Source organism: Hyla sarda, chromosome 12, assembly GCF_029499605.1.
Source record: "Hyla sarda isolate aHylSar1 chromosome 12, aHylSar1.hap1, whole genome shotgun sequence".
Classification (NCBI taxonomy): Eukaryota; Metazoa; Chordata; class Amphibia; order Anura; family Hylidae; genus Hyla; species Hyla sarda.
The window spans coordinates 53371052-53387049 of NC_079200.1; the positions used below are offsets into that span (position 1 = coordinate 53371052).

At 42.4% G+C, this 15998-nt stretch overlaps 2 protein-coding genes across 4 annotated transcripts in view; one reads left to right on the forward strand and one right to left on the reverse strand.

Moving 5' to 3' along the window:
• The window catches only part of LOC130296867 (pregnancy zone protein-like), a 595153-nt gene that overhangs the window by 569647 nt on the left and 9508 nt on the right, over positions 1 to 15998 (forward strand). For all 3 annotated transcript variants that reach the window (XR_008849317.1, XR_008849318.1, XM_056548877.1), the window contains exons 3-7: positions 9279 to 9393; positions 13544 to 13596; positions 13728 to 13748; positions 14823 to 14976; positions 15072 to 15156. Coding sequence is in view for 1 of the 3 variants with exons in the window: in XM_056548877.1 (XP_056404852.1) it covers positions 9279 to 9393; positions 13544 to 13596; positions 13728 to 13748; positions 14823 to 14976; positions 15072 to 15156 (428 nt within the window). In the remaining 2 variants the exon portion in view is untranslated. The remainder of the gene's footprint in view (positions 1 to 9278; positions 9394 to 13543; positions 13597 to 13727; positions 13749 to 14822; positions 14977 to 15071; positions 15157 to 15998) is intronic.
• LOC130296865 (protein spinster homolog 1-like) lies at positions 5998 to 9385 on the reverse strand. The gene is made up of 2 exons (XM_056548875.1): positions 9189 to 9385; positions 5998 to 7602 (listed from the first exon to the last, which is right to left on the reverse strand). The coding sequence occupies exon 2, from the start codon at positions 7575 to 7577 to the stop codon at positions 6063 to 6065; it is 1515 nt and encodes a 504-aa protein (XP_056404850.1). The 5' UTR covers positions 7578 to 7602; positions 9189 to 9385; the 3' UTR covers positions 5998 to 6062.

The following is a 15998-nucleotide window of genomic DNA, read 5'->3' on the forward strand; positions in this document are numbered from 1 at the left end:
ACACAAACACATACACACATATACATACAAACACATGCACACATATACACACAAACACATACACACAAACACATACACACATATACACACAAACACATACACATATACATACACAAGCACATATACACAAACACATACACACTCATATACATCCCTCTTGTTATTAATAGTCTTTTTAAGGTCTTGGGAGGAGATTTACATTTTTCTATTTGGGGTTTGGACACAGTTGGGTCGGTAGAGAATATTTCTATGGGGTAAAGTGGAACATAGAACAAATGCAGCAATTTTTTTCTTAATTTTTTTTTTTTTATGAAGTAAACGGGATAAAGGTAAGCAATGACTTTTCCTCAGTCTGAAGCGCGGTCCTCATCGGCAGGAAGCAGTGAGGAGGAGGAGGATGACGGAGGTTCTGATTCCATCTCTGCTTCTTTTTCGTCCCTCTCTATAAATAGGGCCGTGGCCATGAAGAAGGCCCCTCCGATGACTGCCATTATGGTGCAGGTCATGAGGGCATACTCCAGGCTGCGGTATTTCAGAAGAGGGGATTTGGCATATCCTCGTTCGTAGGTGTCAGATATCAGGCCGATGAGGTACGGGCTGCCGGCGTCACCTAGGAGGTGATAGATTGTCATCTGCACGGCCAGGGCTGAAGATCTCCTCCACGGAGTTACTACTTTTAGTATAATGTCAGATATGAGGGTGAAATTTACTGACAGAAGCGTCTCTCCGATGAAGATGAAGATGTTGGTGGCAACGAGGCTGATGTTGCCAAAAGTCAATGCCAACAGAAGAAAAGGGGCAGAGAGCATCATCGCGCAGCCACACACAAGCGGGTCCGCCCGTGGATTGGATTTGCGATACCTTTTACTTATCTCCGTCCCTGCTACAACTCCCAGAATGCCGGAAACGACTGTAACCACACCAAATATTAGGATGTCGTGATAGTCACACTGTTCAACACGGCAAGGGTCCTTCTCTTGTAGGAGTGTTCGTGCGTGGGTCAGGTATGACGGACCCCATACACCTATGGCTCCCACTATGAAGGATACAGCCGTCGATCCCATGGTGGTTAACATGAAGCTTCGATTTTTAAATAGTTTTTTCAGATCTGTCGCCCATTTGGCAAACTTCTGGGATTTGTTGTTCTTCTTCCCGTTTGTAGTCGTTCTTGGAAGCTCTTTTGTGACCAAAATCATCAAAGCCACAGCTATGAGGCCCAGGCCAGGGGTGACCCGAAACGCCCAGTGCCAATCGCCCCTTGCTGCATCAGTCACTTTGGGACCGATGATGTATCCTAGTCCGCAGCCTACAGGTATGACGGAGTAAAACACGTTCAGCATGCGGGTCCGCTGGTCACTTGTAAAAAGGTCTGCAATGATAGAGGGGGCGATGGTGCAGAAAGTCGCCTCTCCGGCTCCAACCAACCCACTCGTCAGCAGGAAGAGCAGGAAGTACCCGTCAGGGATGAATGACAGGGTAAGTGTCATGCTCAGCCAAACGATGACTCCTGCACAAACAGTATATTTCTTATTACAGTGGTCGCCCAAATATCCGGCAATTGGTGCGACCAGCACGTAGCTTCCAATGAACAATGTATTCAATAAGCCGGACAGACTAGCATTGGTGTCATATGCTTTCTGTATATAAGGCAGCACCCCCGCCACGCTGGAGCGATTTGCATAGATGAGCAAATTAACAAAGGCGAGGATCACTACGGTGATGATGGAACGTGCGGTGGACATCACGCTTAGAGATGGCAGGTTCTGCCTCTCAGGGATATCGCCCTTTTCTACATCCATATCACTATGGTCCTCCATTGCTTCTTCCTCCTCCTTCAGGAATGGGTCTTGTGGAGAGGCCATGGTCACAGGTCAGAGCCTGAAAACACTAGAGAGAGAGATATAAGTGAAGACATTAGACAACATGTCATCATTCCTGTCATTATACAATAGATCCTTCATACAGAGCAGAAATGTCCAGCACAAAACCACAAGATAACAGTAAGACCATCGCAGCCTCAGAAGAAGACGCTTCTCTATAAGTGTTTTATATGGAGACGTCTTCCCTGAGGTTACCAATGTCTGATAACCCTGAACCTGTCCGGTCCTAGTAATATCTGATAACCCTGAACCTGTCCGGTCCTAGTAATATCTGATAACCCTGAACCTGTCCGGTCCTAGTAATATCTGATAATCCTGCACCTGTCCTGTCCTAGTAATATCTGATAACCCTGAACCTGTCCGGTCCTAGTAATATCTGATAACCCTGAACCTGTCCGGTCCTAGTAATATCTGATAACCCTGAACCTGTCCGGTCCTAGTAATATCTGATAACCCTGAACCTGTCCTAGTAATATCTGATAACCCTGAACCTGTCCGGTCCTAGTAATATCTGATAACCCTGAACCTGTCCGGTCCTAGTAATATCTGATAACCCTGAACCTGTCCGGTCCTAGTAATATCTGATAACCCAGAAACTGTCCAGTCCTAGTAATATCTGATAACCCTGAACCTGTCCGGTCCTAGTAATATCTGATAACCCTGAACCTGTTCAGTCCTAGTAATATCTGATAACCCTGAACCTGTCCGGTCCTAGTAATATCTGATAACCCTGAACCTGTCCGGTCCTAGTAATATCTGATAACCCTGAACCTGTCCGGTCCTAGTAATATCTGATAACCATGAACCTGTTCTGTCCTAGTAATATTTGATAACCCTGAACCTCTCCGGTCCTAGTAATATCTGATAACCCTGAACCTTTCTGGTCCTAGTAATATCTGATAACCCTGAACCTGTCCGGTCCTAGTAATATCTGATAACCCAGAACCTGTCCGGTCCTAGTAATATCTGATAACATCTGATGATATCTGAGAGACAGCTACGACCAGCCTAAAGAATAGGAGCGAGGTGGCAGTTTTGCCACCCCCTCCTATCCCCTGCCATTGGTCGGTCAGGCTGACCATCGGTACAGAGCGGGGGGAACACGAGCGGTGGGGGGGGGGGGGGGGGGGGGAACATGGCCCGGCTTACCCGGACCTGCGGCGGCAGAGGCGGCGGCATCCCGGAGCAGCGGCGTCATCATCTGAGCGGCGGCCGGAAAGTGCGTCGGAGAAGGCTGCAGTGAAGATCGCGATAAGTGATCTTCACTGTGGCCTTCTAAAAGCTGCAAAACTACAACTCCCAGCATGCCCACACATCCAAAGGCTGTCTTGGCATGCTGTGAATTGTAGTTTTGCAACATCTGGAGGGTCACAGTTTGGAGACCACTGTGTAGTGGTCTCTAAACTGTGGTCCTCCAGATGTTGCAAAACTACAACTTTCAGCATGCACTGACTGTCTGGGCATGCTGGGAGTTGTAGTTTTGCAACATCTGAAGTGGCACAGTTTGGAGACCACTATATGGTGGTCTCCAAACTGTATCCCTCCAGATGTTGCAAAACTACAACTCCCAGCATGGCCAGACAGTCAGGGATGCTGGGCATGTAGTTCTGCAATATCTGGCCCTTCAGATGTTGCAGAACTACAACTCCCAGCATGCCTGGACAGTCTAGGCATGCTGGGAGTTGTAGTTCTGCAACATCTGAAGGGCCAGATATTGCAGAACTACACGCTCAGCATCCCTGACTATCTGGCCGTGCTGGGAATTGTAGTTTTGCAACAGCTGTAGGCACACTGGTTGGGAAACACTGAGCTAGAGTCTGTTTCCTAACTCAGTGATTCCAACCCGTGTGCCTCCAGCTGTTGCAAAACTACAACTCCCAGAGTGATCTGACAGACCGTACATGCCGGGAGTTGTAGTTAGTCTTGCAACAGCTGGAGGCACATGGGTTGGAATCACTGAGCTAGAGTCTGTTTTCTAACTCAGTGGTTCCCCACCAGTGTGCCTACAGCTGTTGTTAAACTACAACTCCCAGCATGTACAGTCTGTCAGTGCATTCTGGGAGTTGTCATTTTGCCACAGCTGAAGGTTTGGGGCTCCCCCCCTTGGGGGCACCCCCTCCCCCCCATGTGAATGTACAGGGTACATTCACACGGGCGGGTTTACTGTGGGTTTCCTTCAAGGAAAGTTACTGTGAACCCCTGCCTGTGTGAATGTACCCTAAAAACACTACACTACACTAACAAATAACAAAAAGTTAAATACTACACATACACCCCCTTACACGTCTCCCCCCCCCAATAAATATAAAAAACGTCTCATACGGCAGTGTTTCCTAAACGGCGCCTCCAGCTGTTGCGAAACCACAACTCCCAGTGTTGCCGGACAGCCATAGACTGTCCTGGCAGGCTGGGAGGCTTGCAACAGCTGGAGGCACCCTGTTTGGGAAACACTTCTGTAGGGTTTTGGTGGAGACAAGCGCCATACTCGGGAGAAATTGTGTTACAAATTTTGGGGGGATTTTTCTCCCATTACCCTTTTTAGAAATGGTAAATTTTGGAAAAAAAACTGCTCTTTAGTGAAAAATTTTTCTTTTCATTTACACATCCGAATTTAACGAAAAGTCGTCAAACACCTGTGGGGTGTTAAGGCTCACCGGACCCCTTGTTAAGTGCCTTGGGGGGTGTAGTTTGTAAAATAGTATGCCATGGCATTTTTTTTTGCTGTTCTGGCACCATAGGGGCTTCCTAAATGTGACATGCCCCACAAATACATTTCAGCAAAATTCACTCTCCAAAATCCCGTTGTCGCTCCTTCCCTTCTGAGCCCTCTACTGCGCCCGCCGAACACTTGACATACACATATGAGGTATTTCCTTATTCTAGAGAAATTGGGTTACAAATTTTGTGGGGCTTTTTCTCCTATTACCCCTTGTAAAGTTTCAAAAACTGGGTCTACAAGAACATGCGAGTGTAAAAAATGAAGATTTTGAATTTTCTCCTTCACATTGCTGCTATTCCTGTGAAACACCTAAAGGGTTAACAAACTTTTTGAATGTCATTTTGAATACTTTGAAGGGTGCAGTTTTTATAATGGGGTCATTTATGTGGTATTTCTAATATAAAGGCCCTTAAAATTCACTTCAAAACTGAACTGGTCCCTGAAAAATGCAGATTTTGGAAATTTTGTGAAAAATTGGAAAATTGCTTCTGAACTTTGAAGCCCTCTGATGTCTTCCAAAAGTAAAAACATGTCAACTTTATGATGTAAACATAAAGTAGACATATTGTATTTGTGAATCAGTATATAATTTATTTGAAATGTCTGTTTTCCTTACAAGCAGAGAGCTACAAATTTAGAAAAATGCTAAATTTTCTATTTTTTCATAAAATTTTGGAATTTTTCACCAAGAAATGATGCAAGTATTGACAAAAATTTACCACTAACATAAAGTAGGATATGTCACGAAAAAGTATCAGAATTAAAATGAAAAGCATCCCAGAGTTATTAATGCTTAAAGTGACAGAGGTATAATGGGCTCCGTCCCCAAGGAGTTAAGCAAATTTCTCCCCATTTCATATCCAATTCCCTCCATTTTATGTTTAGTCAGTGAACATGAAATTGGGGGGAGATGGCTATATAAAATAGGGGGATTGGACATTAAATAGGGGGAACTTCACCATTTGTTTATAATATTGAAATCACAATATTTACCTCCATTAACACAATTACACATATCTTGCAGCCCTAATACACACATACACACCTGTACATACACAAACACATATACACACATATACACACAAACACATATACACATATACATACACAAACACATATACACACATATACACACAAACACATACACACATATACATACACATGCACATACACACATACACACAAACACATACACACATATACACACAAACACATACACATATACATACACAAGCACATATACACAAACACATACACACTCATATACATCCCTCTTGTTATTAATAGTCTTTTTAAGGTCTTGGGAGGAGATTTACATTTTTCTATTTGGGGTTTGGACACAGTTGGGTCGGTAGAGAATATTTCTATGGGGTAAAGTGGAACATAGAACAAATGCAGCAATTTTTTTCTTAATTTTTTTTTTTTATGAAGTAAACGGGATAAAGGTAAGCAATGACTTTTCCTCAGTCTGAAGCGCGGTCCTCATCGGCAGGAAGCAGTGAGGAGGAGGAGGATGACGGAGGTTCTGATTCCATCTCTGCTTCTTTTTCGTCCCTCTCTATAAATAGGGCCGTGGCCATGAAGAAGGCCCCTCCGATGACTGCCATTATGGTGCAGGTCATGAGGGCATACTCCAGGCTGCGGTATTTCAGAAGAGGGGATTTGGCATATCCTCGTTCGTAGGTGTCAGATATCAGGCCGATGAGGTACGGGCTGCCGGCGTCACCTAGGAGGTGATAGATTGTCATCTGCACGGCCAGGGCTGAAGATCTCCTCCACGGAGTTACTACTTTTAGTATAATGTCAGATATGAGGGTGAAATTTACTGACAGAAGCGTCTCTCCGATGAAGATGAAGATGTTGGTGGCAACGAGGCTGATGTTGCCAAAAGTCAATGCCAACAGAAGAAAAGGGGCAGAGAGCATCATCGCGCAGCCACACACAAGCGGGTCCGCCCGTGGGTTGGATTTGCGATATCTTTTACTTATCTCCGTCCCTGCTACAACTCCCAGAATGCCGGAAACGACTGTAACCACACCAAATATTAGGATGTCGTGATAGTCACACTGTTCAGCACGGCAAGGGTCCTTCTCTTGTAGGAGTGTTCGTGCGTGGGTCAGGTATGACGGACCCCATACACCTATGGCTCCCACTATGAAGGATACAGCCGTCGATCCCATGGTGGTTAACATGAAGCTTCGATTTTTAAATAGTTTTTTCAGATCTGTCGCCCATTTGGCAAACTTCTGGGATTTGTTGTTCTTCTTCCCGTTTGTAGTCGTTCTTGGAAGCTCCTTTGTGACCAAAATCATCAAAGACACAGCTATGAGGCCCAGGCCAGGGGTGACCCGAAACGCCCAGTGCCAATCGCCCCTTGCTGCATCAGTCACTTTGGGCCCGATGATGTATCCTAGTCCGCAGCCTACAGGTATGACGGAGTAAAACACGTTCAGCATGCGGGTCCGCTGGTCACTTGTAAAAAGGTCTGCAATGATGGAGGGGGCGATGGTGCAGAAAGTCGCCTCTCCGGCTCCAACCAACCCACTCGTCAGCAGGAAGAGCAGGAAGTACCCGTCAGGGATGAATGACAGGGTAAGTGTCATGCTCAGCCAAACGATGACTCCTGCACAAACAGTATATTTCTTATTACAGTGGTCGCCCAAATATCCGGCAATTGGTGCGACCAGCACGTAGCTTCCAATGAACAATGTATTCAATAAGCCGGACAGACTAGCATTGGTGTCATATGCTTTCTGTATATAAGGCAGCACCCCCGCCACGCTGGAGCGATTTGCATAGATGAGCAAATTAACAAAGGCGAGGATCACTACGGTGATGATGGAACGTGCGGTGGACATCACGCTTAGAGATGGCAGGTTCTGCCTCTCAGGGATATCGCCCTTTTCTACATCCATATCACTATGGTCCTCCATTGCTTCTTCCTCCTCCTTCAGCAATGGGTCTTGTGGAGAGGCCATGGTCACAGGTCAGAGCCTGAAAACACTAGAGAGAGAGAGATAAGTGAACACATTAGACAACATGTCATCATTCCTGTCATTATACAATAGATCCTTCATACAGAGCAGAAAAGTCCAGCACAGAACCACAAGATAACACTAAGACCATTGCAGCCTCAGAAGAAGACGCTTCTCTATAAGTGTTTTATATGGAGACGTCTTCCCTGAGGTTTCCAATGTCTGATAACCCTGAACCTGTCCGGTCCTAGTAATATCTGATAACCCTGAACCTGTCCGGTCCTAGTAATATCTGATAACCCTGAACCTGTCCTATCCTAGTAACATCTGATAACCCTGAACCTGTCCGGTCCTAGTAATATCTGATAACCCTGAACCTGTCCGGTCCTAGTAATATCTGATAACCCTGAACCTGTCCGGTCCTAGTAATATCTGATAACCCTGAACCTGTCCTGTCCTAGTAATATCTGATAACCCTGAACCTGTCCGGTCCTAGTAATATCTGATAACCCTGAACCTGTCCGGTCCTAGTAATATCTGATAACCCTGAACCTGTCCGGTCCTAGTAATATCTGATAATCCTGCACATGTCCGGTACTAGTAATATCTGATAACCCTGAACCTGTCCAGTCCTAGTAATATCTGATAACCCTGAACCTGTCCGGTCCTAGTAATATCTGATAACCCTGAACCTGTCCGGTCCTAGTAATATCTGATAACCCTGAACCTGTCCGGTCCTAGTAATATCTGATAACCCTGAAACTGTCCAGTCCTAGTAATATCTGATAACCCTGAACCTGTCCGGTCCTAGTAATATCTGATAACCCTGAACCTGTTCAGTCCTAGTAATATTTGATAACCCTGAACCTCTCCGGTCCTAGTAATATCTGATAACCCTGAACCTGTCTGGTCCTAGTAATATCTGATAACCCAGAACCTGTCCGGTCCTAGTAATATCTGATAACCCAAAACCTGTCCGGTCCTAGTAATATCTGACAACCTTGAATCTGTCCTAGTAATGGCGGATTATAGGGGCTTGGCTGTATGGTCACTGGGCCATGTGAACTTCATACTGTAGATACAATTGGGCTATCCCGCTATATACATTTACTAATAATGAACCTACCCCACCTCATTGGGATCTATCCGTACCCTATATGACTTTCTGCCACTAGTTGATTTGAAAAATGTTTTCGCTTTCGGAGTACCCGGAGTATTTCTATTGTTAGTACACACAGAATTCTATTATATACTATTATATTTCTGCCCTAATCTTTCTGTCATTCTTTTACTTCAATACCAAATCTTTCTCATAGACTTATATCTTTTAGAACTTCATGATTTAGGACTCTTTTTCTTGGGGGCTTTTTTGGGCATAATTGCATTTTAGCAGTTTTGCAAGAAAAAGCTCTGGTCATGATATTATCTGTGCGTTTTATTATGTTTAATGCCTAAGCCAAGTATTGTCACAATGCTATGAGGAATATCATTTTTGTTATTTCTTTTGGAAATTAATTTCTTGTTTTTTATGCTAAAAAAAAGCAACAACAAAAGAAAAAACCCTGACAAACAAAATGCCCTGTGTATGTATGAATAGAAGAGGCTGAGACTTACCTTGTGGTTCTCTCTTCAGACAAGGAACGGTCAAAATCTCGAATTCTCTATCGCAAATAGAAACTCTCTAACAAACACTTTGCACCACAGGTTGTGAATGCAAAACACACTGAAGAGACTGCAGCCGGCGCGCACCTCCTTGTACAGCTTACGGTGACATCATCACAAGCATGTGTGACATCACAGGGTTCTAAACCATCTTCAGGTATGTGTATATCTGTATAGTAAATGTGAGGAGCCGTATTAGTCCAGTGATGCAGATTGTAATAGCTTTTTTATTGGACTAACAGAATTTTGTAGAGACAAACTATCGGGATTCCTCCCTGATAATTTATCAAGTCCTTTGATCATTAGTCCTTGACTATTGGACTTGATAAAGGGCGGAATCCTGAAAGCTTGTCTCTACAAAATTCTGTTAGTCCAATAAAAAAGGTATTACAAGAGACTGCAAAATTTTTTTGATTTGTGTGTATATATATATATATATATATATATATATATATATATAGTTCCAAGGAAAATGCTGTGGCACTCAAGCTATGGTGAAAAAATGAAAACTATATATTCATCCCAAATGTGCAAAGAGCGACATTTCGATGGTCTCACACCATCATTATCAAGCCACTTGATAATGATGGTATGAGACCATCGAAACGTCGCTCTTTGCACATTTGGGATGAATAAATAGTTTTCATTTTTTCACCATACCTTGAGTGCCACAGCATTTTCTTTGGAACTAAGTAAGCAGGATCCTGGACCCGGATCCTAGCTGGAGGCACCTACTCACGCTTTAGGAGTGCTGCTTTCTTCTTTGACATATAGATATCTATATATATATATATATATATATATATATATATATATATATATATGTAGAGAGTAGGCAGCATAACCACGTATTCTGGCAAAATCTTGGCGTGCAAGCGAGGATAGCAGTCCCAATCGCAGACGGCTCAAATAATCCAAGATGCAGAAAGATACAGCAGCACACCCAGTAGTAAAGTGCAAAAATTGGGATTTATTTAACCCATATCAGATGCGACGTTTCGACGGCATCCCGCTTGAAAAAGATGGCGGGATGCCGTCGAAACGTTGCATCTGATATGAGATAAATAAATCCCAATTTTTGCACTTTACTACTGGGTGTGCTGCTGTATCTTTCTGCATTATATATATATATATATATATATATATATATATATATATATATATACCGTATATATATTAATATACACCTAGAAATTCATCAAGTACATAAAAACATCTTTTAGAAAAATATTTCTCCAGGCCTGCCATGTATATCCCCGTACTTCACAGTGTCTTCTTAGTTTATGTATTTTAATATTTTGTCCTTTTAACCCCACTAGGACCAAGGGCATCCTAAGACTTAAGGGCTCTCAGCGTTTCTGTTCTCTCACATCAGAGCCCTGTCGTATTTCAAGGAAACAGTTTAGGGTCACATATGGGGTATTTCCGTACTTGGGAGCAACTGTGTTACAAAGTTTGGGGGGCTTTTTCTCCTTTTACCCCATATAGAAAGGAAAAGTTGGGTTCTACACCAGCCTGTTGGTGTAAAAAAAATTAAAAAAAATTACACTAACATGCTGGTGTAGCCCCATACTTTTAATTTTCACAAGGAAAATTTGTAACACAAATTCTCATGAGTACGGAAATACCCCATATGTGGACGTAAAATGTTCTGCAGGCGCACAACACGGCTCAGAAGTGAGAGAGAGCCATGTACATTTGAGGCCCAAATTGGTGATTGCACAAGGGTGGCTGATTTTTCAGATGTGCTGACATAAACGCAAATTCCCACATGTGACTCTTTTTTGGAAACTACACCCCTCACGGAACTTAACAAGGTGTATAGTGAGCAGTAACACCCCACAGGTGTTTGACAAATTTTTATTAAAGTTGGATGTGAAAAAAATATATATATATTTCACTACAATGCCTGTGTTAACCTAAATTTTTCATTTTCATAGAGAAAATAGGAAAAAATGTCGCTCCTTCTCATCTAAACATTGTAGTTCGCCCGCAGAGCATTTTACATCCACGTATGGGGTATTTCCATACTCAGAAGAAATGTTTTACAAATTTTGGGGGGCATTTTTTTCCAGTGGAAAAACAACATAACAGTGCAGCAATAAACACTTCTCCACCAGTAGTAAACCAATACCAATATGCACCAATAAATACTTCTCCACCAGTGGAAAACCAACATAACAGTGCAGCAATAAACACTTCTCCAGCAGTAGTAAACCAACACCAATATGCACCAATAAATACTTCTCCACCAGTGGAAAACCAACATAACAGTGCAGCAATAAACACTTCTCCAGCAGTAGTAAACCAACACCAATATGCACCAATAAATACTTCTCCACCAGTGGAAAACCAACATAACAGTGCAGCAATAAACACTTTTCCACCTGTGGTAAACCAACACCACAGTGAAGCAATAAATACGTCTCCGTCAGTAGAAACCCAACACCACAGTGCAGCAATAAACACTTTTCCACCTGTGGTAAACCAACACCACAGTGAAGCAATAAATACGTCTCCGTCAGTAGAAACCCAACACCACAGTGCAGCAATAAACACTTTTCCACCTGTGGTAAACCAACATAACAGTGCAGCAATAAATTTCCCATCACCAACAAAGAGCAAAATCACAGCAATAAATTCTGCTCCCCTTGTAGTAACTAACACCACAGTGAAGCAATAAATACTTCTCTACAAGCAAATAAATAAAACACCATAGTACATAAATAAATACCTCTCCATCTATATACTAAACCACCACAGCAGTAAAGCAATGTATACTACTCCACAAGCAAAACACCAACACCATAGTCCACAATAGTAAATCAAGACCACAATGCAGCAATAAATACTCCTCCAACTCTAGTAAACAATACCACAGGGCACCAATAAATACCTTTCCACCATAAAAAGTCATCACCACAGGGCAGCAATATACTATATACTTACGCACCATTGAAAAGCCACAGTCCAGTAATATATACTTCTCCACCTGTAGTAAGCCAACATCCAAGTGCAGCAATAAATACTTCTTCACCTGCAGTACGAAAAAGTCATCCAGAAAAAAGCATTTATGGAGCTCCATTGACAGACAAATTCAAATCTTAGGCTATGCTCATACCATGCTACTCTAATTGTCGGAGGTAAATGGTGGGAGTATTCTTCCATAATATCACATTGTATATCTATATAGTGGGATAGGCAAATAGCCATTTGCAAAAAACGGTGTATAAAACACTTTAAAAAAGCACAGTCTGTTGTGCATTCCCATACAGCACACAAATAGGTATAGCGGTGCATACCCTCCTTGAGAGGCCTAAAATACACACAGGTGAATAGGAACCTATAGCTATATTTCCAGGAGCTTTCCTGATGCATAAGTCAAATGTGTTCACATAAGTGCAATGTGAACGTAAACTTATAAAAACAAACAAAAAACATTGCTTGGTCAATATGGCCCAAAATAAGCTGGTCACTAAGGGGTTAAAGGGTTACTCCGGCCCTAAGACATCTTATCCTCTATCCAAAGGATAGGGGAGAAGATGTCTGACCGTGGGGGTTCCCCATAGACTTGCATAGCAGGGGGGCCTGACGTCTCACGGGGGCGGAGTCGTGACATCACCATAGTCCGGCCCTGTGGTCGTCACATGGCAGATTCTGAGCTGACAGCGCAGCGTGCAGCTCCCTGAGGTGGGTGCTGAACGCTGCGGCTGGATCTCCGTGGTCAGACATCTTATCCCCTATCCTTTGGATAGGGGATAAGATGTCTTAGGGCTGGAGTACCCCTTTAAAAACAAACAAGATATTGTTGAGATATTGTTAGGCTGGGTTTACAATGTATTTTTCCTTTCCGCTATAGGTATCCTTCAGCATCCCATCGAGAACGTAATGCCAACATATACTGTGGCGGACAGCAGCTGGTGCCATTCATTTCAAGGGCCCAAACTGAGTCACCTAGTGAATCTGTTCCCTTTCAGTATATCCTAATGTATTGGGACAGGCAGGTGGAAGTGCCAGGAGGCAGACCCCACTACAGACCCCACTAATCTGTTATTGATGGTGCAACCTAAGCATAAGCCATCAACATAATATCCACTATTAACCCCACGAGTAACTTGTCTATGATGTATACAAAGTATATAACAGCTTTTGATCCAAGGATTGATAATCACCATGTTGTGACATCTGTAGTGATTATACAATTTGTGGGCGAACCGTCCACCTGAAAAATATATTGAGAATTCTAAAAAGTTACTTTGAATATTCTTATGCTTTCTATTTGCTTTGAATTTTTTTTTTTCTAACAGTGAAATTCCGAGTTGTTTCCCTCAATGAGAATTTCCAAGCAGGAAAGACCCAGGTAAGAGAGAATATGGAGTAGATTACCATGAGCGGGAAACGTTAGATGTTTTTAGCACCTCCTGTAGAATGTTTTATAATTCCTTTTGTCTCAGCTTTTACTAACACTTTTCATTTTATCTTTCACTGCAGTTACCAGCTGTAGAGTTACAGGTAGGTCTTTCTACATTAAATGAAAGAGTTCATGAATGATGGCACAGGCTGGCAAGCAGAGTTCTAATCCAAGTCTTTATATATGGGATGACATTTCTTCAAAGGAAAAATAACATTGAATTCAACATAGTATGATGTCCTGTGGGAGACTACAATGCTGGTTTCTTCAACGTTTTTCTTGGATGCACATTACAAGGAATAGTACTATTTCATTGTCCTCTATTTCGCCTTTTATTCTGTCCCTATGATCAACATGGGGGTTTGACTCAACTGGAAGCCCGAGGGCCTCTGTCTGTATGAATATGAAGAAATGTATGTACCTCTATAGGAGCCCTATTATGTCTCCATATAAATGAAGACACCAAACATGCAAAACACCACACAAAAAAGGGGACAAAGCCCATATACAGGACAAAAGTAAGGATGGTGAACAGCCGTGCTGGTATATCACCACGATGCCGCCCCTATATATATCTTATTATTATTTTTTTTTAATATATATATATATATATATATATATTTAGATAAACAAGTGCATAATATAATATAAACATTTTTGAAAAGGAGGAATCAGCAGGAAAATGGCGGCATCTCTTGGGCTATATGGTAATATAAAACTAATATAAGTTGGATGGTATGTATCTATAATATGTAGGTAGTGGCCTGTCCAATTGGTTGGAATCGCTGGTTGGTATTTTGTCTACATATTCACACCTCTATGCTTGTATATGCTCTCACTTGTGCAGTTACTGCAGTTTTCTGTGTATTAGGTTCCGTGATAGGGCCCATTTATGTAACTGCTTGTCATATTTTTATTTTTTTTTAACGTTTCTGAGTAGCTCAATTTTGGTTCTTGTATTTTCTCCGTACAAAAAAGACCCATAATATGGCCAAGAGCATAAGCCCTTAGAAAGATTTTTAGAAATGTAATTGATGAAGGATCCCCTATGCATATAACTTCCCGCTGTTTCAAACCATAACTCCCAGCATGCATTGCTTATAGATATCAGGGCATAGGTTGAGCCATAGGTTGGAGATCACTCGTCATGATGGATTTGATTTTCTTTGTATCAGGATCCAGAGAAGAACCTAATCGGTCAGTGGCTGAACGTGAGTCTCAGACAGGGAATTGCTGAGCTCTCGCTTCCTCTCTCCTCTGAGCCTCAGCTGGGAGAATATTCAGTCAGAGTGAAGGACACAGTGGACACATTCAGTGTGGAAGAATATGGTAAAGAAGGATATTCTAAAAAAAAAAAAAAAGTTAAATATTTATTAATTATTATGATTGAATTCCCCTAAATTCTCTGTTGTATGCCTCCCCAGTTCTGCCAAAATTTGAAGTAACTCTTAATTTTCCTAAAGTTATTGTGATCACTGATGAGAAATTCACATTACAAGTGTGTGGCAGGTAAGATACCTAGGAATCATATTGTAATATTTAATAATAGAAAAACGATAATATCACCTAACATCTAATATTGCAATTACTCCTTACCCCAGAAAAACCGCTCTTAGGTCGTGGCCACCGGCTGCCTTACTGCCCTGCAATTTGCTGTTCACTGCATGTTGTTAGGCTTAGTTTGTCTCTAGTAACAGCTAGATCAGACTGAGCTTAGTTACTGCTACAATCCGGAGAGAGTGAGAGAGTCTGAGAAAGCCTGCTTTGTGTACTTGTAGAAAAGAGAGAAAAGAAGACTGGCGGAAGGGCCTCGTGTATTACCACTTAGATCCTGTGGGGAATAGGGTGGAAGAATAGGCTTTGCTAGCCCTTAAGTAATGGCCGCTCACCTGTAGCGAATAGAAATTTGCATATAACCAAACAAAGTGGGTAACTGAGGAAGCCAGGAACTGCTGCTGTGCCCAGGGTTACAGGAGAAGGGATGATCCAATCCTGAAGAGAGTAGGTAAAAGCAGAGGAAAATAACCCTTTGGATGGCGCTGCTGTTCCAATAAGAAGTGACGTCCAGACCAGAAATATTTCAAAATATTGAGGTGGTTTATTGAAATAAAAAATAATAAAACCAATGTCCAATAAAAGATGACGCATTTCGGGAGAGCCACCCCCTTCCTCAGATCAGTGGAAGGGGGTGGCTCCCCCCAAAACACGTCATCTCTTATTGTACATTGGTTTTATTATTTTTTTACTGCAATAAACCACTCCAGTATTTAGAAAAATTTCTGTTCTGGACGTAACTTCTTATTGGAACAGCAGCGCCATCCAAAGGGTTATTTTCCTCTGCCATTACCTGC

Coding starts and splice junctions, on each gene's coding strand:
- LOC130296865 (XM_056548875.1), bottom strand. CDS start 7,577: ATGGCCTCTCCACAAGACCCATTGCTGAAGGAGGAGGAAGAAGCAATG.